Raw genomic sequence first — 23,759 nt, 5'->3', positions numbered from 1 at the left:
AATTCCCACCACACTCCAGCTTCTCAACAAGAGCGATACAATATTCAATCTAAGATCCTAACTCTAAGACAAAAGCTAGCTCAAGAGTGAAAGTTTAGCCTCAATTTAAGTACTACTCCAGACTCCACAATCTCTAATGGCTGAGCATGTATCAATTTGAGGACAAACGCATATGGTTTGTTTGATTAAAGCTAGCTCAAGAGTGAAAGTTTGGCTCCAATTAAAGTACCACTCCAGACTCCACAATCTCTTGTGGCCGAGCATCGTATCAAGTTGAGGACAGAAGCATATGGTTTGTTTGATTATTAAGCCAAATTGAGATTGTTAACAAGGGTCACACTTGTGTAAGACGGTGTCACGGATCATGAAATGTAATACTTTATTTATGATTTAGTATTGCATTTGTTAGTATAAGTATTATATTTCATCTTGACTCAAGCGTCTCACGAATAAAGATTAATGATATAGTTTGACACAAGTTTTTGCCTTTAATATTTATTAAGATCTCTTTATTTAATTTATCTTCTAATATTCGTTCCTAAACTATTCAATAGTTATTATTGTGCTTGCATTTTGTAAGTACGGTGAGCAAAAATTATGCACAATATTAAAACATTAATAAATATAAATAATTAAAAATATATTCAAGTTATATGTACACAAATAATATATGTATGTATTATAAACACACATATGATTACCATTTATAGAAATTTAATTAAAATATATAAATAATTAAATTAATCATATAATTCTTTTAAAAAATTAATCATATAATGATCTTAATAAAATAATAATTAAATAATAAGAAAAAGATATATATATATATATATATATATATATATATATATATATATATATATATATATATATATATATATATATATATATATATATATATAAAAGTATATGATAATAATGATGGAGCTATAATGTTAGAATTAAATAGTAACGGAGTTATAACAATGTAAGGGTAATTTTGTCTAAAAAAATATAATAATTGATAATTTTGTCCAATGAAATTAACTCTTGATTGGTTTGCTCCAATGATTATATAATCCGCACGAAAACCGTGGGAACGTAACTGCAAGAAATAATTAAATTAAAGAGAATTTTTCAAATATAGAACTATACCTAGTAATTGTTTTAAATTAAAGCTAAAATTTCAATGTCATGCAAGCTTTATGGCTTTATGTAGTTAACATGTCATTTTACTTGTACCATTTTCCGACTTTAATTTAGGGCTATACCCTATATCCTATATATTATGCTTTAAGCTAAGCTAAGATAATTACTTCAACAATCATATCTGCTTTGAACATTCTTGCCAGCTTTCAGAGTTGCAGCAGAATATATATATTCCTTAGTTTGCATTTACATTAAACATTAGAAGCTTCCCAATATTCTTTTCAATCCTTTATCAATCCAAAAATATTGCTACTATTTGTGTCCATCGAAATTGATACAAAAAAAAAAAAAAAAAAAAAAAGACTCTTTTAACACATGTTTCTCTTATTATGAAAGTAAAGTTGTATATATTGTTAGGATCTTATTTAAAGGATATCGACTTTTATGAATCATAAATCATTAGCAGCTTAAATAACTTTAAGGCTAAGTATACATTATTTCTTTATACTTTCCTTGATTATTTCATGAATCCTAATGAATTATAAACATTAAAATGCAACCTAAAATAGAAAATTGGGAGAAGAAAATACAAAGCTAATTTCTGAAAAAAAAAATTTTAAAAATTACAAAGCTAATTCAATTTAACAAATTGGGCTCATGATCAATAGAATAATGATTAATATCATGACACAGCTCAAATTGGGCTGGATCATGGGCCTCTAAGTGCTGAGCCCATTTCACACATTATTGGGCCTGAAAGGGGTGATATTTCTACAATTTGGACATTTTTTGATTTAGTGGACAAATTATTGCGGGGACCAAGAATTCGATTTACATTTTGAATATACTAAAAGTACATTATTTGATAATATATAAAAAATTATGAACTTTCAAATAATGTATTTTATGTATACAAATAATGTACTTTTAGTACATTAAAAATGTAATTTTTATTTATGGTCATGCAAATATGTGGACCATGGTCTATGAAATAATGACTGGATGTGGTGATATCTAATGTGCTGAAAGTATATCGTGGACCTTAATTCATAATGTCTTCGTTTTATATTAAGTCATATATTATGTTTAATAATAATATTCATGGTATACTATATTCATAATATTTGTTTTATATGTTCATAAATTTAAATCTTAAGGTATATAAACACTATAATTTAAGTACATATCTATTTCAATTCACTATAGAGTAAGTTTATAATATTCTTTCTATATGTTCATAAAAAATAAATTAACATACATAAATATTACAATGCATGTGCATCATAATTATACTATACGATATAAAAGTGTGAATGTTGTTAACTGTGCTACCTAAAACAGTAAAAAGTAAAAACAATGTGGTTTTGAATATGCTATGATTGGTCAAATAACTTGGTCCTCTCATCCTCTGTCAGTACTCAATGTTTCTACATGCTCTTATTCATTACATAATTTAACATATATTGAATATCGGTCAACTTGACATTGACATTCCTTTATCTGAATCAAGATTGTTAAGTAAATTAGTAAATATTTCGTACTTATTTATTAATATATGATATTGTACGATACACGATAGTCACAAATACTAATAATACTCAATACAATTTAAATAACATACATAGTTGTACTCAGTATAAACAATACTCACACTAAAATTGAAGAAATATGGGGACTTTTATTAAGGATTTTTATATAGAGAAAACCTACACACCATTAACTATCACACACTTAACACTTTAATTCAAGAAAAATTATCCTCTGACCTTGCTGTGTCAACACTTCCAATAATGCACCTCAAAAGGTCTTAACATAACACAAGAAAATCAAACTAAAGCTGCAGAAATCTCCATTACAGACAATTATAGTAATTATAATAGGCCGGATTGATCCGATTTTGGTATGTATATATTAATTATTTAATTAGTTCCTTCTCCTGCAGTTCTTCCTGATCTCTCCATTGTTCCCAGTGAGGGGTTTGATATCACCCATCTTGATCATGGCGGCTGCGAAATCTGATTTGAATTTTGCTGGGTTTGTGCTGTATCCTCTCACAGTTGAGTCTGTTGAGACGCCATTGAAGAGCTGCTGGTCGGAGTGGAGAAGACCCTTTTTGTTGACGAGGTTGACGTAGTAGTTGTTGTCAAACTTTATTGGGGTTTGGAGGTCGAGTGGGGCCAAGTTGTTGTCCCCGGACCCACTTGCTCTAGGACAGTTGCCCTTCCTGGATTGGGCAAAGGATGAGTCTATGTTTGACTCGTTGTATATTCTTGCCCTGAAGTTTGTGCACCGGGCCTGTCCAATTGTGTGTGAGCCTGAAAATGAAGTTGTATTAGTAGATTCTTTATTAATTCGGGGGTCGAAGAATTTGACTTTAAAGTAAAAGTATGATTTATGATTGATCGTTTGACTGAATATAGTAATTATGTTGCGTTTTATGTATTTGTGTTAGGTGAGTTAGGTATTATCCGGACCTGACAAAACAACCATGTCGTTGGTCGAGAGGCCGACAGCACTGAAGCTGGAAATGAGACGATTGAGGTTAGAAGTGGGAGGAGGAATGCTGTTGTTGGCTGCAGCTTGGCTTGCAGTCCTAGCATCTCTTCTCCCAAGTTTCACATTCCAACTAGGCCCTCCAAGCTGCATATATGATTACGAACATAATTAGACTCGATTACCCCGGCCTTCTAAAATAAATTGTATTAAACATTCATGTATGGTACTAGCTAGTCTATACATATAGACTACAACTAATTTATTGTTATAAACTTACTGTAACAGTAGAGTCACGAGAAGCAATTGCTAAAATGTCGGCGCATGACACAACTCCGGGACAAACTTTCTCGACAGCAGACTTGATTTGGTCAATGACCTCAAACCCACGAGCAGACTGGAAGTTGGGAGCCGCCCTTTTCTCCCCAGTGAAAGAGGATGTATCGTCCAAGAGAATTGATCCATCACACCCCTGCAACATCCATATATATATATAAGTAGTAATTTTTTTTGTTTTTATAATAAGAATAATCCTGACCAAGTTAGTCAAATTGTAGTGTCTCATCACTATGAACAGTTTATTTATTGGCTTTCTTAGTTTGAACTAGTAGAAAAAGAAGAAATTACATTGACAAAGCAATCATGGAAGAAGAGGCGAAGGAGAGAGGCGCCCATGCGAGCCTCTTTCTGGATTGCAGACCGCACAACAGAGTTGACTGTCTGGAAAAGCTTTGGGCATGATTTCGTGTAAAACCCAGGCGAAAGCTGAGCAGAACACCCCCCAACAAGCACCAAAACACACAACAAAACACCACTCATAGCCTTAACAGAAACCGCCATTGAACCTTACTTTCTTTGACAACCTTATAAGCTACTATACGATGTTGTATGGTAGGAGTGGGGTGAAGATAAGTGTGTTGGACACGGGTATATATAGGAGGAGAAGTGGGAGGGGTCTCTGGGGATTTGCTTGGCTAGGTACTAGGCAGTAGGCAGGTTACCTAACCCAGAGACGACCTGGCCTGTGGATATATTATTATTGCATGGGGTTGAATTGATGATTTGGTTTATTTTCTACGTTGAAAAGAAACGGTCTAAGCAACATTAAATTACGACGACAATTGTTGTGTGTTGGTGGACGGTTTATGTTGTGAAGTTGAGGATAGACGCGTAGTATGGTTTAATTTGTTTGATTATTATGCCAAATCGAGACTCTGAACAGTGGTTGCCAAACTGATTGCCATTACACTATGATTGTCTTATTGATATGATGGATGGGAAATTTTCATCTAACATTTGTCACGTCTTGTGTTTGGCCATCACCTTCGGGATAAAACCTGTTTTGTAACCACAACAAAGGAACATAGAGGTAACTAACATAGATTATGTACAAGGAGAGAAACTCACAACCAGTCAATCACTACTAGCTTGATGGTGTGCATGGAGTAAAATCCTGCACTACTAGGAGAAACTCGCAATCAACTCATGTATAATACATGCAAATTACACTAAAAAAATGCAGTGTGATAGGCTCAACCGAGAGGTTAATTAATTGTTAACAAGAATCTAACTTATAACTTTGTATAACGAGAATCATGCTAAGCTACCTACTCAATCACCCCCTATGAATAGTTTACCAACTCGATCAAATATAAAAGACCAATATGCATTTCTTATAGAAAGTCAAATTTAGAGCTGTTTAATTACCAAACCAACTTTTTCCCTATTCTTTATAAGGGTTCCCTTTTCAAGATTGTTAATTTGTTTAGAAATATTATATTGTTACAATCAACTTGTTCATCTATGGTAATAGAAGTGTACACAGTAATATTTCTATCAATGGATTTGGTATAGATTTGAGTGTCATTAAAGGAGAAAGTGACTACTAGCTAGATGGGGGTTTTCCTACATTATTATGGTGAGAAAAGAAAAATACAAATGTAGCCAGATGATTGACTAATGATTTGAACGAGTTGAATGCTTTTCTTTTTTTTTTTTGCAAAATAATACTCCGTAATATTTTAAATTTTTTTAAAAAAATAAAAAATTCTTATGGTCCAAGTTTACAACGAAACTACTATTTTTTAGTATTAACTTTGTTACAATGTAGTATTTGTTCATAACTACTTTCTTACTCATACTGAAACTACACTCCTTAGTTTACACAACATTTAATATTTATTAAGATCCCTTTACTGAATTTACATTTTAATATGAATATTCACTTATGAGTAATGGATTATATTGATCGGGGTGATCCGACTCAAATAATTCAATAATCAAATGATAAATAATAAGAGTAAAAGACAAAGGTAATGGAATGGAAAAGATAATAAATTGTTATTCACGGAGACAAAGTTTGTATTAATGAGTTGTGTAAAGCTATTAATACAAGAGAAAGAAATGATGTCTTAACGAGACAACTAAACAAAGACTTGTACTAATCAACTCCTAACCGTCCTGCGAGAAAGGGGCGGGAGGTTACAACTATAACGGACTGAGCCCCGCGCCGCACTGGCCAAAGACCAAGCACCCGACTGAGCGCTGGGCTCAGCCCATGTGGAGAGCGTCGGGCTCGGTTTCGGAGTCTCGCAGCTGGTTGGGTCTGATTTCCTCCGAATTAATCGTACCGAGTCCATTTTTGATATATTTATGACTGAGTTATTCAATTGTTGTTGCTTTGTAGTTTGTATATATGTATTTGATTATTACGGAGTAATAGAACTCTTTATTTTTCTAAGCAAAATGGAGGGGGGAAACCATACAAGAAGACCCTATATGTATATCTTCAAGTTAGAGGCATGCCAAATTAATAATAAATTCATGAATATAAATAATTTTATTACCATGATTAACAAAATAACAATAGGTGATGAATTCAAAAAGGAAAATAATTTTTTTTTCTTTTCGAAATTTGAGTTAAAATCTTGAAACATTTTAATTAAATAAGAAATTACAATGTCAACTTAGTTACTCAAGTGCTAGTGATCAAATAGTGTTTTGTCTACATTAATAAATTACAAAACAACAAAAAACGTTGCTGGTTTCTTAAGGAACATTTTTAATTAATTAATAAATTATCTTTGATTTACCGGAAAACACTCAACCATAGCACTACTCAGAAGTGCATTTTTTGTGAAGTTCACATTGTAATCCTAATCAGCAAAGACCACTATTTATAGCTTACTGGCTTAAATCTTAGAAAGCCAATAGGCAACTCTAACTCGAAATTAAATTTGAATTCTTATAATTATCGAGTCAACTACATGATCAACTCAACTTAGATTTCCATTCATATATTATCTGCATGAAAACCGTGGGAACTGCAAGGAATAATTAAATTAAAGAAATAATTAATCTTTCAAATACAGTACTACTACACCTAATTATTGTGCAAAAGCTAAAATTTCAAAGTCTTGCAAGCTTTATGGCTTTATGTAGTTAACATGTCATTTTACTTGTACCATTTTTCTGACTTTGGGGTTACACCCTAAATCCTATAAGCTAAGTTAATTACTTCAACAATCTTATCTGATTTTGAACATTCTTGCCAGCTTTCATAGTTACAGCAGAATATATTCCTTGAATTTACATTCACATTAGAAGGTTCCAATATTCTTTTTAACTACTCTCCGATCCCGTGATTTTGAAGCTTATTAATTTTATGAATAATGATAATTTTAAATTTATTTTTCAAAAAAGGACATTCTTATTTTTTTTCGTCCACTATTTCTATGTTGTTATTTATCCGACGTTGGTTATGAAAGACCTAACATCGGAATAAACAAAACACTAGAATTACTTATTATCACCTTCAAAAAATTTCCTAAAGGCCGGCTACCGGATCTAGCATCAATTTGGGAAAAAACTTGACCCCCTAATAAATTCTTCATCAATCCCAAAATGTTACCCCGTACTACATTTTGATATAGAAAACCAACCTCTTTCGACACATGTTGCTCCTATTAAGAAAGTAAAGTTGTACATGGTTGAGATCTTATGTAATGGGTATCAGTCTCTTTTCATTATGAATCACAAATCATTAGCGACTTAATACAAATATTAAGTTTAAGGCTAAGTATGTATATATTGTTTCTTAATATTTCTTTGATTACTTCATGAAATCTAATTAATAATAAGCATTAACATACAACCTAAATTAGAAAATTGGGAGAAGAAAATACAAAGGCCCTGCCTATCAGCCAATTTTGACTTATTTGACCACTATTAGTTGTTTGGTTAATAAGCTTTTTGTAACTTCAAAATGTTAAAATTCAAAAGGCTACTCAAAGCAGTCTTTTCAATTAGCTTTTTGAGGAAAGAAATTATACCAAAAAGCTATCAGCTAACAGCTAATTTATCAAACAACTTTCTAGAATCAGCTAATATTATCAACAAATCATACCTTCTAACCCAAACAGCCAACCCAATCAGCCAACAGCCATTTACCGGCCAAAGCGAATTCCATTTAACAAAAGAATTGAAGGATATGTGGCCTGGTGGAAGCAATAGTCAAAAGGTTCATCACCTAAACATAATGCTTTTTATATGATAAAGTCAGCATTCACGGCAGCGTTTTCTGCGGACAAAGTAATTAATATATTACTCCGTACATTACTTGTATTGTCAACGACAATCTTAACTAATGTTTAATTGCTAATTACACATTTTACTTGCATTTAGAGAATTAGTACTTAAGAGGAATGTCCCATTACTCAAGTATATAGCTGAAAAGCTATCTTGCTGGTTGATTTTTATTCATATTATTACATAAGAATGGAACGATTACAAAAATCTTAACTAAACATTTTCAATAATATTCACAAAATAGCAAGGTTGTATATTCTCTTGTGGAGATTTCATAGCTAAATTCACACATAATTTATATTTTTTTTTCTAGAATTCCGAAGTCCTAATAATATTAGAAAATGTCCGAGCTTTCAGATCAGATGCGTGATTGAAGTTGAAAACTCAACAAATTAAAAGGAAATAATTGATTACACTATGTAGTTAGAACATCAAATGGTGCATTCAATGAGGACAGTACAGTTGGATGGTACTCCATTATAACTAGGAAGATATAAGAAACGGTTTCTCCTAATGTGGTTTATCTCTCTTATGTGGTTTGCATATTATTACACAAGAGTGAAATTTATTCAGTGCAAATCATTATATAGTGTTTGCAACCTATAGATCTCTCTCGTCAACCAAGTAGATTATATTGAAATATCATTTGTGAGTTTTGATGTACCAATAATTACAACTAATTTTATATTAAACTTATAGTTTATATTTTTATAAAAGCGTTAAGAGAGCTTTCTAAATTGACTCATTCTGTTCTCAATCATTGTTAGTTTAATCATATATGTTTAAAAGCAAAACTGTGAGACTGCCTTACGAGTATCAATCCGTGAGATTCGTCGAATCTTTGATTAATAATGTCAAAAATCTGCCCTGTTCACGGATTGAGACCGACCGTGAGACAGTCTCACACAAGTGCTACCCATGTTTAAAATGTCAAAAACTTGTTATCCTAAGTCACAGCAGAATACCAAACAGTACGTATTGGTGAAGAAGGAAAGCATTGACCAAAAGAGAATAAAGAAATATATAACGGGTAATTCAGTAGTTCCAACTATTGACATGGTCTTCAAATTCACTTCAGATCAAAAATTGGGGCGACAAAATTTTCTAGAGGTTGGTGAGCAACGTAGAAATTTCAATGCAATGGTCATTTCATGCCATTATTATCTCTTTGGAAAATCTTGTTTGATTTGTTTTTATCTGCTTGTAAACTTAATCGGGCAAACATCCCTCATTAAGATACATGAATTTGAATATATAGTCCCCAAGTACAACTCCTGGGTAAGCATCCCTCAATAAGATTCATGAATTTAGATATATAACTTTGAGCACAACCCAACTGGTTAACCGATCTAAATAAATTCATAACTTTTGTTTTACTAATAGCCACATGTTAAATAAATTTACGCAATTACAAGATACATAGTTCAAATATAATTTTGTTGTGGTCACTAATATATAAACATTTGAAAACATATCATCCAATTAAAATATATTTCATGATTTATTTTTCCACTAGTCTCCAAGACTCAAATTTAGATTCTTAAATATAAACTTTTTTTTTTCATGAAAAATAATTAGTAGATTCCTAAATAATAAAATCCTTGGCCACTCTTACGAAGAACAAAACTTTAATATTAATATTAATATAGTAATAATTGAAGTAAAAGTATGATGCTTTCATAATAAGATTATTCTGGGTTTGACAAGCGTTCCAAATTTGACACTGCCTGCCTACCTTGTTTTGAATGAATCTCATCTATTTTTCTTAAGTAATCAGTGACATAAACAATTCACGTGAGTAAATTTTAGTTATCCAAAGTCCTATCGCCTTGCCGTGTAGTCTGTCAACTCCACAAGACCAAAACTTATATCCATTAATGAGTTAATACCTAATATAGTCCTCGACTACAGTAGTTTTACTCAATTTAGTCATAAGTGACTTTTTGTGCTTAATTTAGTCCTTGACTTTAATGGTTTTACACAATTTAATCATTTGTTAGTAATTCCGTCTGTGGACTGTTATAAAAAGGGTTAACATGATAATTTTTTTTTTTTAATAGCGAGATTGCCTTCTTCTTCCCGTTATTAACCTTGTTACTCTGGACCACGTTAAAAATTGAACAATAAACATGAAAATCATTTGTATATCAAAATGTAGTATTGGTAGCATCGGAAACTGAACAATAAAAATGAAAATCAATTATTGTATATCAAAATGTAGTATTGGTAGTGGTGAATAGAAAATGGAGTAAACAAAAACAAAAAAAAAAAATGCATATTTCTTTCTAGAAAGATTAATGAGTCGTCGGCCTGAGCTTCCGAATCAGTGCCCTGGTTTGGGTACGTATCCACCCCGTCGGTGTCCATACCCTGCATTTTCACATATGCATCAACAGATTCGAACAACTCCAAATCGAAACCCTCCGGAAGCCCCAATTACGTCCTTCTATCTTCACCAAACGACACCGTCTAGTACTTGAGTAAAATCATCAAAGTTGAGAACTAAATTAAGCACAAAAAGTCACTTAGGACTAAATCGAGTAAAATCATTATAGTCGAGAACTATATTGTGTATTAACTCATCCATTAATACTGCATTTCAACATTCCAAAGTTTTTAACCAAATATTTATCATATAATAATATAATATTTACAGCCATCCAGTAAAAATTTCCACATCCAGTGATCCAATATACCTGTTAAATCACAAAGAAAACAGAGATTAAAGAAGATAGAAATTTTCCTAATGCTTTGGATAAAGGCAGACCATGATGTATTGACTATTGAGCTTTCAGGCTTTTCACCCTTCACTTGCTGCCAAACGAAGAAAACAAATTTTCCCAATCTTCGAATTGTGAATTTTTACACAAATGCTTTATTATTATTTACCAACCAACTTAGACAAGGAAGTTTAAGGCTACTTTTCTTCTGCAGAAAAAGCACTCAAGTGGGACTTATGCCTTTGAGGCCTAGCACTATTACACGGCAACTTTATACAAGTGTTACCATCAACTTTGATAATTTTCTAGAGTATTGAAAGCATCAGCCTGGTTTAGAAAATACCCGGTCATAACTATACAGGACATGTTAACGGGTTAGATTGCACCTGCGTCTTGCCTACCATTATACCCTTCTGTTCTAATCCAAACCATCAGTCTGATGCTTCCTCCTCTAGCAGTTCGAAATCATCAATCTCTTTAAAATAAGCCTTCTGCTCCTCTACAAATTCTTTTGGCATCCTATACTTGTCCTCTGAACGCCTCCTCTTCTGCAAATAAGTTCTGTTGTTAGCACACTGCTTCATATAACATAACAAGTTTGGTTGTTAGCTCATGGCTTCATATAACATATGGCACGCGGCATACACTTCGCTTTCATTTTTATTTTATGCTTCATCTGTTAGGCCACTCCAAAAGGAATGCACACAGATGCAAGTAATTTACAGTTTAGCCTTTTTAGATGGGTTGATACATTCTCTAACAGTAAACATCTTGGATTAAAATGCAAGTAAAAACAAAACAAGATTTCCTACAATATATAGCCAAAACATACCAACTCAATAATCTCTGCTGGACATGAACAAAGACCATTTAGAATCTTAGTAAATGTACAAGAGGTGTGTAGTTAATTTTAGGCAACATTACTCCAAAAAGATTAATAATTATTCAGAGCAAATATGGTAAAAAAAAAATGCTAAAATTCCAGAGCACCATTAACCAACAATTACCTATTAAAAAAAGCACAGTAAACCACCAATTACTAATATATAAAAACAAACAGGAATCAACTTTATCATGTTCACCAAAAGGGAGGATTATTTGCAAACCTTGGTCTGCTTTGCATTTGGAACAGTCTTTGATCCTGGCAACTCAACATCACCAACTTCATTGCATTTGTTCCTATTCACGAAAGTTATCATAGAGGGCATCAGTATTGGAATGATGGAAAGTTCAGAATTTTTATTTTTTTAAATGTTCTTCTTTGAGTGACCAATTCCCACTCATTGATTGTCAAGTCCATTGGTTTAATTGTTTAAAGGCCTAGAAACAATTAATCTCAAAGCAAATGTCAGACTGCCAGCATCTTTCTTCCACAACTTTGGAAGATGCATAAAAGCCTTGTGTTTTGGGTTGGAAGAAAGAGAAAAACTATTTGCAACTAAGAACACATGCTTAAGCTGTATAATATAAAACATCGATCAAGCTATTGAAATTACATGTAAAAAGTCTAATTGGGTGAAAAATTAATACTTAAAAACTATAATTTATGTACAAATTCTATCAAAGAGAGTGTTGTAACAAAAACACAAACCACACATAATTTCAGGCATGGTGTAGTTTCGTTTAAGTTCTAATAAGAAAATAAATAGGATGTAGAGAGAGCATGACAGACCTAGAATTCCTTGTCTTTGGCAAAGGAGGGCAACTAAAAACAAATGTATCAGCTTTTCTTTTCCCCCTTGTCTTCTGTGGAGGCGGACTTTTCAAGGAAGCATCAGATATCTCTTTACCCATTGTTTTCTCACAAGAACTGCCAATGTTCACAATTATGTTTCCTCTATCCCTACTCTTCAGTGGTGGGGAACTGAGAGACTCAAAACTTTCCTTCCCCTTATTTTTCTTTTTCTCAGTTGACAGTTGATGAATTTGCTCCACATTATCATTCCCTTTATTCTTATCCTCACAAGAACTGCTAATACTCGAAATTGAATTCCCTGTATCCTTGTTATACTTGGGAGGTGAAGAACTTAGAGACTCAAAACTTTCCTTCCCTCTATCTTTCTTATTCTTTGCAGGCAAAAGACTAACAGTGTCAACAATCCCTTTCCCTTTACCCTTGTTACCATCTGAGAGCAAGCTCCTAGCGAGTTTGTCAACCTGTTCACTCTCATCCTTCTTATTCTCAGGATGCGGGCAATTGAGAGGCTTGCTAGTAACATTTTCCTTCTCCTTGTTACTCCTGGGAGGCAAGCAAGTAACAGGCTTGGCAACAACCTCTCCTTTCCCCTTTTTATTTTCAAGAAGAGTAGAACTACAGGGAAGAACTGTAGCTTTTGTTTCCCTATTAGACTTTCTGGTGGTAGCTCTTTGACCATGAGCTGCAAGTTCACCATTTCCAGGAGCTTTAAAAAAAAAAAAAGGTACTCATTACTCTAATGCAAAAGCAATCTTGCCTCATAAATGAGACAAATAAAAACATCATAGGTCAATTAAAAGATCATGAATGCAATATTAAAAACAAAAAAGTTTTGGGAACTCAAATGCCAATGGCATCATTTTTACCGCTATAAAAATAACAATGCCCTTCAGAATCCAGAACCACCTTTTGTGAACAATGGAGGGGAAAATCAAAGTTAAGTGATGAATGTGATAGAATAGAAACACAAATTGGATTTGATTCCTGCACATTACTTTGCTTCCAAGATGCATTAATCAATTAAGACTAACATTCAGTACAAAGTATTTTGTATCCAGAACAAAGCTGAGAAGCTGACCCAAAATCACATACATCCATTTGCACTTGCATATCCTAAAATCAAAATGAAAAAAATAAAGATATACAAGGCTTAAACATAAACAGATAAACTGATATAAGCAACCGATTTCAAATTGAGCATAAAAGGTAGCTCCCTGACAATCAATCACCAACAAATAGAATTAGAGATGTGCTCATTCCCATCACATTTACATACACTATTTTGTTTTGCATATAAATGTCTCAGTTCAATAAATAATATGAGAACAACGGTTTCAAATTGAACATAAAAGGTAGCTCCCTGACAATCAATCACCAGCAAGGGTAAATAGAGATGTGCACATTCCCATCACATTTTCATACACTATTTTATTTTGCATACATACGTCTCAGTTCAATAAGTAATACGAGAACAACGATCTCAAACTGAACATAAAAGGTAGCTTCCTGACAATCAATCACCAGCAAGCAGAGATAGAGATGTGCTCATTCCAATCACATTTGCATACTATTTTGCTTTGCATATAAACGTCTCAGTTCCATAAATAATATGATAACAACGCCTTCAAATGCTCAACTCAACCTAAATTGACCCAAACCAAAAAAAAAAAAAAACACACACACACACACAGACACAGTGCGTACAAAGAGGTACCTGTAGACGTAGGAGAAGGATGAACGCGAACCGTGGTAGAGATGCCAAATCTATTGGCGTTTCCAGCTTGGAAGAAACTGGAGGATCCGACGCTAGTGTCGGATTTTGCATCAGTTGAGTTATCATTGCGGGGTTGCGAAGATTTGGAATCGGATTTCGAGCCTAAAATTGGGGATTTCGGAAGGGCGCCGGGGAAGTTGGAGGAGGTCCCGGCCGAGGAGGGGGCGGAGCAGCAGAGCTTGCGTAGAGTCTCGATCGGTGTGAGATTGAAGTTGGAGAGGTCTAAGAAGGGCTGCCTCTCCGTCTCCGTGGCTCTAGCATCCGGATCACTTCTCCGAGAACTCGGATTCCTTCGAGCATCCATGGTTGATCTAATTAGTGATTTAGCGCGCGAGAGAGAGTGTATAGTAGTGTAGTAGTAACTCTGTGGAGAGACAGTTGAAGTTGAAGATGATTGTTGAAGAAGCTAAAGCGTCTGGCGGGAAAATAATTGGGGACATAAAAGAAAGAGAAACTGGTAGAGGATTCGCGATTGCCACTTGTCTGTAATGCCGTTAGCTACTTAGCTGGGCTTTCGGATCTCTGCTCACTTCAATTTGGGATTTGTCACAGGGCCCGTTAACCTATTACTCTCTTAACCTATTCCGCATTTTAAAATTGGATCGTGTTATTACATTATTATTACTCCGTATTATTTTTTTTTAGTACTACTGACTCGGTTACAATATAGTATCTATCCATAGCTACTTTTTCAACCTACTGAAGCACAAAGAGTCAACAATTGCCTCCACTGAGGCTCGAACTCACTCCCATCATTATTATTATTAGTTGCACTAAATATTATTATTAAGTGTACTAATGTGGAAGACATTATTAAATGCACCAATGTAAAAACGTAAATTACTTGCATTATTAAGTGTAAATAGTTGTAATTATAAGTGATTTTGCTTGCACATTTACATCTATTATTTGCACTTTTAACGCACGTTACTTGCACTTAAAGTTTTAGTTATTTATAAAAATGTCATCGTATTTTAAAAAAAAAATTATGTCTTATTCATTGATCTTTTCAGATGAACGGCTCAAATTAGTTCATATTTCTTTCTTGGGCATCCATTCTCACTAGAGTGCTAAAGCGATGAAAAAAAATAGAAAAAAGGACATGAATTCCATTTTGTGTACAGTAATTTAATTGTATAATAATAATAATAGTAATAGTAATAGTAATAGTAATAATAATAATAATAATAATAATATTATTATTATTATTATTATTATGTTCATCATTTTGCAATGAGTAATTAAAAAAGATAGTTAACAAAATATTCTATTACTTATTTTTGTACATAAATGAAAAAGTTTTGGAAATGCCTTATCTTTATAAAAGGAATAAATCAGAATATACAAGTTATCAATTCACATTATTACACTAGCATAATTTTTATTCCCGTTATATAGCATTACAAATATTGACTCTTATTTATTTATTTATTTATATATAAATAGATGTCCAATATTAGTACTTTATATTAAAATTTTAGATTTATTTATATGTTAGATATTTAAATTATTGTAAATAATAATAATGTAAAATATTTTTATAAAGTTGATATTTATATTTTAGGAAATAACTAACATATAACTCCAATATATAATGTTATATATTATTATTATTGAAGAAGATGAAAAAGTATATATATATTGAATGCATGTACATGGTAACAATAGTGAAAAAGATAACAGAAGTAATAACAATAATGATATGATTGTCTAAAATATTGTATAGTACAACTTTTATAACACAATGTATTTAAAAAACGTAACGAAAAAAAAAGACATAAATGAAAAGTATAACATTCATTCACACTTATTACATTTTTAGATTTAGTAGATATGTTGATCTTTTGAAGATTTGTTTTTAGTGTATTGCAAGTTACTAAAACTAAACTTCTGTATACTAATTCACATTGCAATATTTTTAATTTTTCTTAAATTTTTGTGAAAATATTTATGAATCATGGTTTATGGTATAATTTAGCCCTCATCTAGCAAGGATGCTAGTATGCCACTCAAATTCAATCACCTTTGTACCAACATTCAACAAATTAATTCCATACTTTAATTCTTAAATTTTACATTTTAAAGCACTTTTTGTTTGCGTTTCTCTAATTTTTTTTTTCTGTTAATTTTTTATTACTTTAAAAGAATTTTTCCAATTAATAAACATACTCCAGTATTTTTATTTTGGGACATTCTCAAGTACATGCAAATATCCTTAGTCTTATTTGATGTTTTCAAACAATATTTCATAATCTATTCCAATTTCTTCCATTACATATATAAGCAAGGATATTAATATTGATTTAAAAGAAAAAAAATGGTTTTTTTACAAGAGTGTGAAGGCTTGAAGCACAATAACTTAAGGAAAATACTTTTTACCCCTCCTGAATTTCCCCTCCTAGATTTTTCTCATGATGTGGTTTTCACTCATTGGGTGCAATGAATTGACTAACCCACCACTAATTTAAAAAATAAAATTAGTAACCAATTAACTAATGGCACATCACGAGGGATGAATTGGAGGGAAAAAGTAAGAGGGATATCTAGCATTACTCAACTCATACCTTAAATAGACAGTAATCATAACTAACAACTCTAGGGAAGTCTTTGAGCATCAATTATTAACATGCTAATAGTATAGGAGATTAGCAGTGGATGAATTAACTAATTCACATAGAACTTGGCTTGTCTTCACTGCAGCATTTTCTGATGGGTCAGCTAAATGGACCAAAATTTTTCATACTAGGGTTTTGGTACAAGCTTTTCCCCTTCTCTGCTATACCTTCCTGCAATCACCTTATGAGGGAATCAATGTCAGCAACTACGATATTTAGTGGTTGCAAAATAAGGATGAAGGGGCAAGCTGCTGTCACTAGGTAATGAATAATCAAATTCCCCTGCCAAAAGAATTAAATGTTTAACAGCCAAGAATTTGTTCTTATTTTTCTCCTTTTTCAGTAACAGATATTGTAAGCTGGTGGCTTTGAAAAAATCGAAGGATTAATATTTTGTTGGTTACCTGAAACTGGCTTCAGCGTTTCACCTCATCATGTAAGGGTAGTTCCAAGTTGTACTGGTCTTATACTTGTAAACGGTCTTTGCATGTACTCAAATGTCAGTACGAAGAGGCATATAAAAAAGGGTAAGACTTGTAGCCTTTCTGCCGTGTAAATCTTGAAAGGCGGCTTAGTCTGGTATTGACACCAGATCAATCTTACGCTCTGCCAAAAAAAAAAAAAAGCAATTTCTATAAGGTTAGAACTATTTGAAGTATGTGATTGTGGCAGGGCTCTGATCCCCAAGAAAAACAGACATCTAGAACAGAAAATACTTTCCAGTGGTTTTCTAGGGCATGTTTGTCCAGTCATATGGGTTAATGTTACCCTCTGAAGACTTGAACAATCATAAAATCTTCCCTAAATATTCTAAGCTAAATGCACCCACTTAATCCCTTATGATAATACACTAAGAAAATCACCTTAAGTTGTAGAATAAGTGACAGTTCACCTATCAAATATTCTGTGCTATAAAATTTAGAATTATTTCTAATCTAGTGAAATGTCAATTCTAGTTAAAGCCATGTTGCATAATAGTTGTAAGTGCTAAACACTTGAATGAATTAATAATCTTTTCCCACATTAACTGTAAAGATGCCTCTACCTCTTATGCCCTTTCATGGCTCACAAGGTGTCCTCCATGAAGCTTCTGCGCTTGGCATAATTGAGGATAGCATCATCCCTACAAAAATTAAAAATTAAAAAAAAAAAAATTACTACTCTTGTTATTTCACCTAAAATATTTGGAAAGAGGTCCTTTTGCACTGAAAAATATTATACCTCTCATGAATAACTGATACAAGGAATCCACCAGTGGGATGGATTTCATCTCCTTTTGGAACATCTTATATTTCCAACAAGCATTTATCAGGCCATCAAATCCATAATTTGACTGCATTGCATTTCCTGATATAACTTTCACATATTCCTGCAGAAGGGCCTCAATAAGTCATTTAAGAAATAACAAGCACTCAGGCAGAGAGCAACTTGAAAATGAAAAGTCAATACATGGAGCACTGGCTAGTTAAGACTGATTTGTTTCAAATAATATTGATCTATGTGTTCACTACAAACAAGTTAAGCAAGAAAATGGCAATTTAAGGCATAGCTATTTTACTGCAAGGATTTTTTCAAATATTCTAATCAACAGTCAAAAGATCATAATACTATCTACCTAGTTGGTTGGAGCGACATTCCTGCTACTTGGCATGCCACATTGCTTACACAGATCCTTTGCTTTTAATTTCAAATGCTTGCTGTTCTTCACACATTATCTATCCTGGAGTTCAGATTGTTTACTTCCTAAACAGTCAACTTCCTTTTCCCTTGTAAAAATTATTCAACCACCATTCGCCTTGCTTTCCTGGTTTTGTAAAAGCAGGACTTATGTAACAAAGGGTGGATTCACATGGAGTAAAACCTTTGCCATTCATCTCATTAAGTAACCTCTTTGTCTCAGTTTGGCAAGATGCTCTTAAAGATCTATCATGCTGTGCTTGTTTTGATAGCTTGCACCATCCAGAAATAAGTATGTCATAAGTTGAAGCATTTGGTTTTACTCCCCTACCTTCCATCTCATTCATAAGTTCTTGAGCTTGTTTCATCTTCCCCACCTTGGCAAAATCACTTATGAGTACATTATAAGTACTAACACGAGGAACGAAGCCTTTGGTTATCATTTCACAGTAAAGCATTATAGATTCCTTTTTATTTCCTAACTTTCCGTAGCCTGAGACTAAAATATCATATGTATTAGCATTAGGAACAAGACCCCTTAGCTTCATCTCATTAAGTAATTCAGATACCTCTTGAAACCTTCCAGCAGCTGTTAGACCCCTAAAGAGATTATTGTATGTCGTAACATTAGGAGAAACTCCTTCAACCAGCATTTTGGAATATGTTTCTAAAGCTTTATTAATAAAGGAGCTTTTACAATATCCATGAATCAGTGAATTATATGTGATAGTGTCAGCCAAAAATCCTGTCTCTCTCATTTTCTTCAGTTGTGCTGTTGCCTTTGCAGTCATCCCTAGCCCACATAAGATATTTATGAGTGTGTTGCAAACTGTCTGGTTGAGCTTAAGCCCCATGCTAATAAGTCGCTCATGCATTTCTAGAATCAACTCAGCTTTTCTATTTTTTGAAGCAGAACCAATCAAAACTTTATAAATAGATTGGGTAGGCTGAAGACCCATAATATGCATATCATTCAACAACTCTGTGACTTTACCAACTTCACCAACTTCACAAAGTCCCTTCAGCATAATATAGCAGGTAACTGAATTAGGCTTTAGTCCATACCTCTTCATCTCATTCCAAATACTGAAAGCACTGTCCAGTTTACCCTCCTTGCAGCAAGCATTGATCATGGTGTTGAAAGACAGAAGGTCAGGAACTAACCCAAAGCTCCTCATTTCACTGTAGATGGAGTGAACTTCATATTGCCCAATCCTTAATAGCCCATTCAGTATTACATTGTAAGCAACTGTATCAAACCCTAGACCATTATCTTTCATCTCTTGGGCCAATTCAAGAGCAGCCGAATGCTTTCCTGATTTAAAGAGCCCATCCATCAACGATGTATAGTTCACATGATCAGGTTTGACTCCAGCAGACACCATGTTTCCTAGTAAGGCCTCTGCTTCTTCCATCTTTCCCTGCCTCTTAAAATTATTTATGAAGGCATCCAGTATGAAATTATTTTCCAGTAAGCCACTCAATTTCATTTCCTCGTACAGGGCAAGAGATATGTCTTGTTTACCAGCCTTAAAGTACCCATCAATCAGAATACCATATGTGTAAACGTTAGGCATGACATTACTGTAAACCATCTTCTTCATGAAACCAATGGCTGCATCAAGACTTCCCATTTTGACATAGCCATTAATTACAGAAGAAAATGTAAGAACATTAGGCACAACATTTTTCTGTTCCATTTCTTGCAATAGAAACTCAACACTCTTCATATCTCCAGATTTGCTGCGCCCATCTACTAATGCTGTATAAGTGATATGATTTGCAGCCATCTTAAACTTTAGAAGAGTCCGATACATGTTCTCAGCATCCCTAGTTCTTCCATCTTTAAACAGCCCGTCCATCAAACTGGTCAATATCACATTATCAAAGCTTATTCCACAAACCACCATTTGGCATTGAAGGGCAGAAGCAGCGCAAGCATCCCCATGTTTAAGTAAAGAATCAATCAAAATAGTGTAGGTAACATGATTAGGATCCATACCAACACTTTTCATCTCCTCAAAAAGTTGTTTGGCCTCAAGAATCCTGCCACATTTGCAAAGGCCATGCAAGAGGGAATTATAAGTAACAAGATCAGGCAAGAACCCATTCTTCGTCATCTCTTCATATGTACAAAGTGCTTTCTCAATCTCAGACTGTTTACAGTATTTACTAATCAGTGTGGTGTATGTAATGAGATTAGGTTTCAAAACCAACATTCTACCTATATTTTGTGTAGTTTGTCCATTATCATACTCCCTACCATATCTGTCATGAAGAAGAGATAAATTATAACAAACATCAACATTTTTACAAGACTCCAAGTGTTCATCCATAAGACTCTTGGCAGTATCAAAATCTCCCATTTCACAGAATCCATTAATCAATATATTGTAAGTAACAATATCAGGTAACACACCCACCTGGCTCATACTCTCTGTAATCTCGAGACCATCACTCACTTCACAAGCCTTAAAATAGCCATGAATAATGGTGTTAAACCCCACAATATCTGTAGAAATTGCCTCACCATTATGGCACAACATTTCCATCACCCATCTTGCTTTAGGCAGCAAACTCATATCACAGAACCCCTTAACCAGTATATTACAAGTGAAACTGTCAACGGCAACACCCTTCTTGACCATCTCGCATACCAACCCGAAACCTGCTTGTACAAGCCCCTTTCTGCAAAAGCCCCATATAACAGTATTATAACTAACAGTATCACTCTCATTGTTCCTAACCAACTCGATAGCCTGTTCAGTTTTTCCTATTTTGCAGAGAGAATGTATCACTATGTTTCGAGTATACACATTTGGAACAACTCCACAAGAGAGCATATCAAAGTACAGAAGCATCACCTGATCAACAGCCCCTGAAACGTTGAAATGAAGCAGGAGGCTGTTCCAGGAACGGAGGTCGGGGACCAAATTGCAACTCCGCATCGTGGATAATGCGGCCTTCGCCTTCGAGAACCGACGACAGCGGAGGAAGAGGTGGATGAGGGTGCAGAAGAATGAAACGTAGAGACGGCTCTTTTCCGTTGCGATCGGAGGTTGCGCATACGAGGATGAAGAGCAGAGCCTTGCTTGTTGCAGTCCTGAGAGTGAAGGAACATTCCTTCTTTTGCTTATCAAGTGTTTGATAAAACGCCGCTGTGATATCATCATCATCATTCTTCGTTATTCCACAAAGTTGTTGATAAATGTCATCTAACTGCAGCGAAATGGGGCTGGGCGAAGAGTTCTGTAAGATGAGTTCCCATTGAAGCTTGAAAATGTGCTGTGATAAAACTCGGAAATGCCTAATTGCATGAGGGCTTTGAAATTGCTACCCCCAAATCCTTTTTCGGGCCGGGTCATTTCTTAAATAACCGGAACCCACTTCAATCAACATTTCTATGTTTTGAATGAAACCTAGTAGTATTTATTCAACACAACGTTGACTTTAGTTGTGATATTATTTTTTTTGAGAAAATTGCCATTTTGGTCTACTGACTATTAGGCTCCTATTAATTTCAGTCCACGACTTTCAAAAGTGTTAATTGCATACCCTGACTATTCAATTTCTGTCAATTTTGGACACTCCGGCCAAATTGACGGCCAATTTTGGCCGGAAAGTATTAATTACTTCGTTAAGCCTTAATGTGAAGGGCAAAATGGTATTTTCCAGCGACAATCTCACACAAAAACTGTGTTCCACTCCAAGTAAAACCCCCATATGAATCCCAGCGGCGGGATCGAATCCCATCGGCGGCCTGATTACCCATATGAAATTTCTGTCGGTGGAATCTAAGGCTTTTGCCAGTTGCATCATTTGGGTTGCTGAGATTGTGCCCTGTGAACCAAAAGATATGTAAAGTACAGAGCTTTCCGCCTTTTTGTCCAGCCATTTTGTGCATTATTCCGGGGAAATCCCAAATTCTTTGCCAGCCCTGATTCTAGCTCGATCATCTTCAGAGAGTAATATTGGGCCGATCGCCCAAACCGGGATGTTTAATTTTCGCCGGAAATACACTAACCCGTTATTTTCCAGCTCTGCTATAGTGTTGAACAAGAGCCCATTGGAATCCGCCCATGTCGGAAGATATTTCCGCTGGAAAACGGAGAAACGGTCGGCGCCGTCTGCCACGGCTAAGCTGGGAGATAACTGAGTGACGTGAAAAGCTCTGGCTTCGGGGAAATCAGGGAGCGTGAACTCCACCTTGTCGGAGTCTCTGTGAGGGAGACTAAGCCACATGGAGTAGAAACAAGCCAAACCGAACGCGCCGGCGCCGCTGAAAATCGCGTGAAAGACTCCGAACTCACGCGCCACGGCGGCGGTCCACCCGAAAAAGAAATCTGCAACGACGCAGAGCGGCCCGAGCCCCCCCTGTTCACGAATTATATCGGAGAGTAGTGCTCTGGAGGCGGGCTCGAGGGAAGGGGAGAGTTCGAGGAGGTGTAATCCGACGTCGTAGGGGAGAATATCGGCGGTCTCGGCGTCCGAGGGGAGGCCGTGCTCGGTCCCATCGAAGGGGATTTCGAGAAGGCGAATGGAGGAGTATTTGGGCGGGAGAGATGATCGGAGTTTCTTGTTTGAGACTGTCGCTGGAAAATACCATTTTACCCTTCACATTAAGGCTTAACGGAGTAATTAAGACTTTCCAGCCAAAATTGGCTGTCAATTTGGCCGGAGTGTCCAAAATTGACAGAAATTGAATAGTCAGGGTATGCAATTAACACTTTTGAAAGTCGCGGACTGAAATTAATAGGACCCTAATAGTCAGTAGACCAAAATGACAATTTTCTCTTTTTTTAAAAAAATACAATTGGTCCTATCCAACTGAAGCTCGATCTCATGACCCATCTACTTTCGAATGGGAGTGCAATCGGGTACCACTAGACCACAAGGTCTTAACGTTTAACCATTTATTTGATTATTCTATTTCAACTAGTGGGAGGGGTCAGTTTCAATTGGAGTCCAGAAATCAAGCATGTCAAAGAACTCTTTTATGGTGTCCATCCATATATGTTGGATCACTCAATTTAACATTGTAGATAGAAATGGGATTTGTTCTGTTGATT

At 34.5% G+C, this 23,759-nt stretch overlaps 3 protein-coding genes and 1 pseudogene across 6 annotated transcripts; all 4 read right to left on the bottom strand.

Annotated features, from left to right (window-relative positions):
- Positions 1-2,786: 2,786 nt before the first annotated feature.
- LOC115997906 (peroxidase P7-like) lies at positions 2,787-4,531 on the bottom strand. Its single transcript, XM_031237324.1, has 4 exons — positions 4,249-4,531; positions 3,902-4,093; positions 3,603-3,768; positions 2,787-3,443 (listed from the first exon to the last, which is right to left on the bottom strand). Exons 1-4 carry the CDS (start codon positions 4,459-4,461, stop codon positions 3,052-3,054), a joined length of 963 nt encoding a protein of 320 aa, XP_031093184.1. The 5' UTR covers positions 4,462-4,531; the 3' UTR covers positions 2,787-3,051.
- Positions 4,532-10,958: 6,427 nt separating this feature from the next.
- Positions 10,959-14,850, bottom strand: LOC115998656. Of its 2 annotated transcripts, none has more exons than XM_031238280.1 (4): positions 14,339-14,850; positions 12,601-13,330; positions 12,035-12,107; positions 10,959-11,476 (listed from the first exon to the last, which is right to left on the bottom strand). In XM_031238280.1, exons 1-4 carry the CDS (start codon positions 14,700-14,702, stop codon positions 11,360-11,362), a joined length of 1,284 nt encoding a protein of 427 aa, XP_031094140.1. In that variant the 5' UTR covers positions 14,703-14,850; the 3' UTR covers positions 10,959-11,359. The 2 variants fall into 2 exon arrangements, with proteins under 2 accessions (XP_031094140.1, XP_031094141.1); XM_031238281.1 differs by having other exon boundaries at positions 10,959-11,473; positions 14,339-14,849.
- Positions 14,851-16,757: 1,907 nt separating this feature from the next.
- On the bottom strand, positions 16,758-21,971 carry LOC115998086 (pentatricopeptide repeat-containing protein At5g14770, mitochondrial). 3 transcript variants are annotated; one of them, XM_031237556.1, is made up of 6 exons: positions 21,555-21,950; positions 18,629-21,378; positions 18,235-18,382; positions 18,059-18,136; positions 17,418-17,619; positions 16,758-17,295 (listed from the first exon to the last, which is right to left on the bottom strand). In XM_031237556.1, the coding sequence occupies exons 1-2, from the start codon at positions 21,809-21,811 to the stop codon at positions 18,765-18,767; spliced, it is 2,871 nt and encodes a 956-aa protein (XP_031093416.1). In that variant the 5' UTR covers positions 21,812-21,950; the 3' UTR covers positions 16,758-17,295; positions 17,418-17,619; positions 18,059-18,136; positions 18,235-18,382; positions 18,629-18,764. The 3 variants fall into 3 exon arrangements, with proteins under 3 accessions (XP_031093416.1, XP_031093414.1, XP_031093415.1); XM_031237554.1 differs by having other exon boundaries at positions 18,629-21,971; XM_031237555.1 differs by having other exon boundaries at positions 16,758-17,194; positions 18,629-21,971.
- On the bottom strand, positions 21,902-23,541 carry LOC115999584 (annotated as a pseudogene).
- Between the last annotated feature and the right edge of the window lie 218 nt (positions 23,542-23,759).

The sequence above is a fragment of the Ipomoea triloba genome, chromosome 12 (genome assembly GCF_003576645.1).
Source record: "Ipomoea triloba cultivar NCNSP0323 chromosome 12, ASM357664v1".
In the NCBI taxonomy this organism is placed as follows: Eukaryota; Viridiplantae; Streptophyta; class Magnoliopsida; order Solanales; family Convolvulaceae; genus Ipomoea; species Ipomoea triloba.
This window is presented reverse-complemented; position numbering and strand designations above follow the sequence as displayed.

Bases quoted from the DNA above. Each gene is read 5' to 3' on its own strand.
- LOC115997906 (XM_031237324.1), bottom strand. From the start codon at position 4,461: ATGGCGGTTTCTGTTAAGGCTATGAGTGGTGTTTTGTTGTGTGTTTTG. The intron at 4,094-4,248 runs GTAATTTCTTCT...TGGATGTTGCAG, and splicing joins TCCATGATTGCTTTGTCAAT to GGGTGTGATGGATCAATTCT. The intron at 3,769-3,901 runs GTAAGTTTATAA...TCATATATGCAG, and splicing joins CTCGTGACTCTACTGTTACA to CTTGGAGGGCCTAGTTGGAA.
- LOC115998656 (XM_031238280.1), bottom strand. From the start codon at position 14,702: ATGGATGCTCGAAGGAATCCGAGTTCTCGGAGAAGTGATCCGGATGCT. The intron at 13,331-14,338 runs GTACCTCTTTGT...TTTTTTTTAAAG, and splicing joins TCCTTCTCCTACGTCTACAG to CTCCTGGAAATGGTGAACTT. The intron at 12,108-12,600 runs GTCTGTCATGCT...TTTCGTGAATAG, and splicing joins CCAAAGACAAGGAATTCTAG to GAACAAATGCAATGAAGTTG.
- LOC115998086 (XM_031237554.1), bottom strand. From the start codon at position 21,869: ATGATGATGATGATATCACAGCGGCGTTTTATCAAACACTTGATAAGC.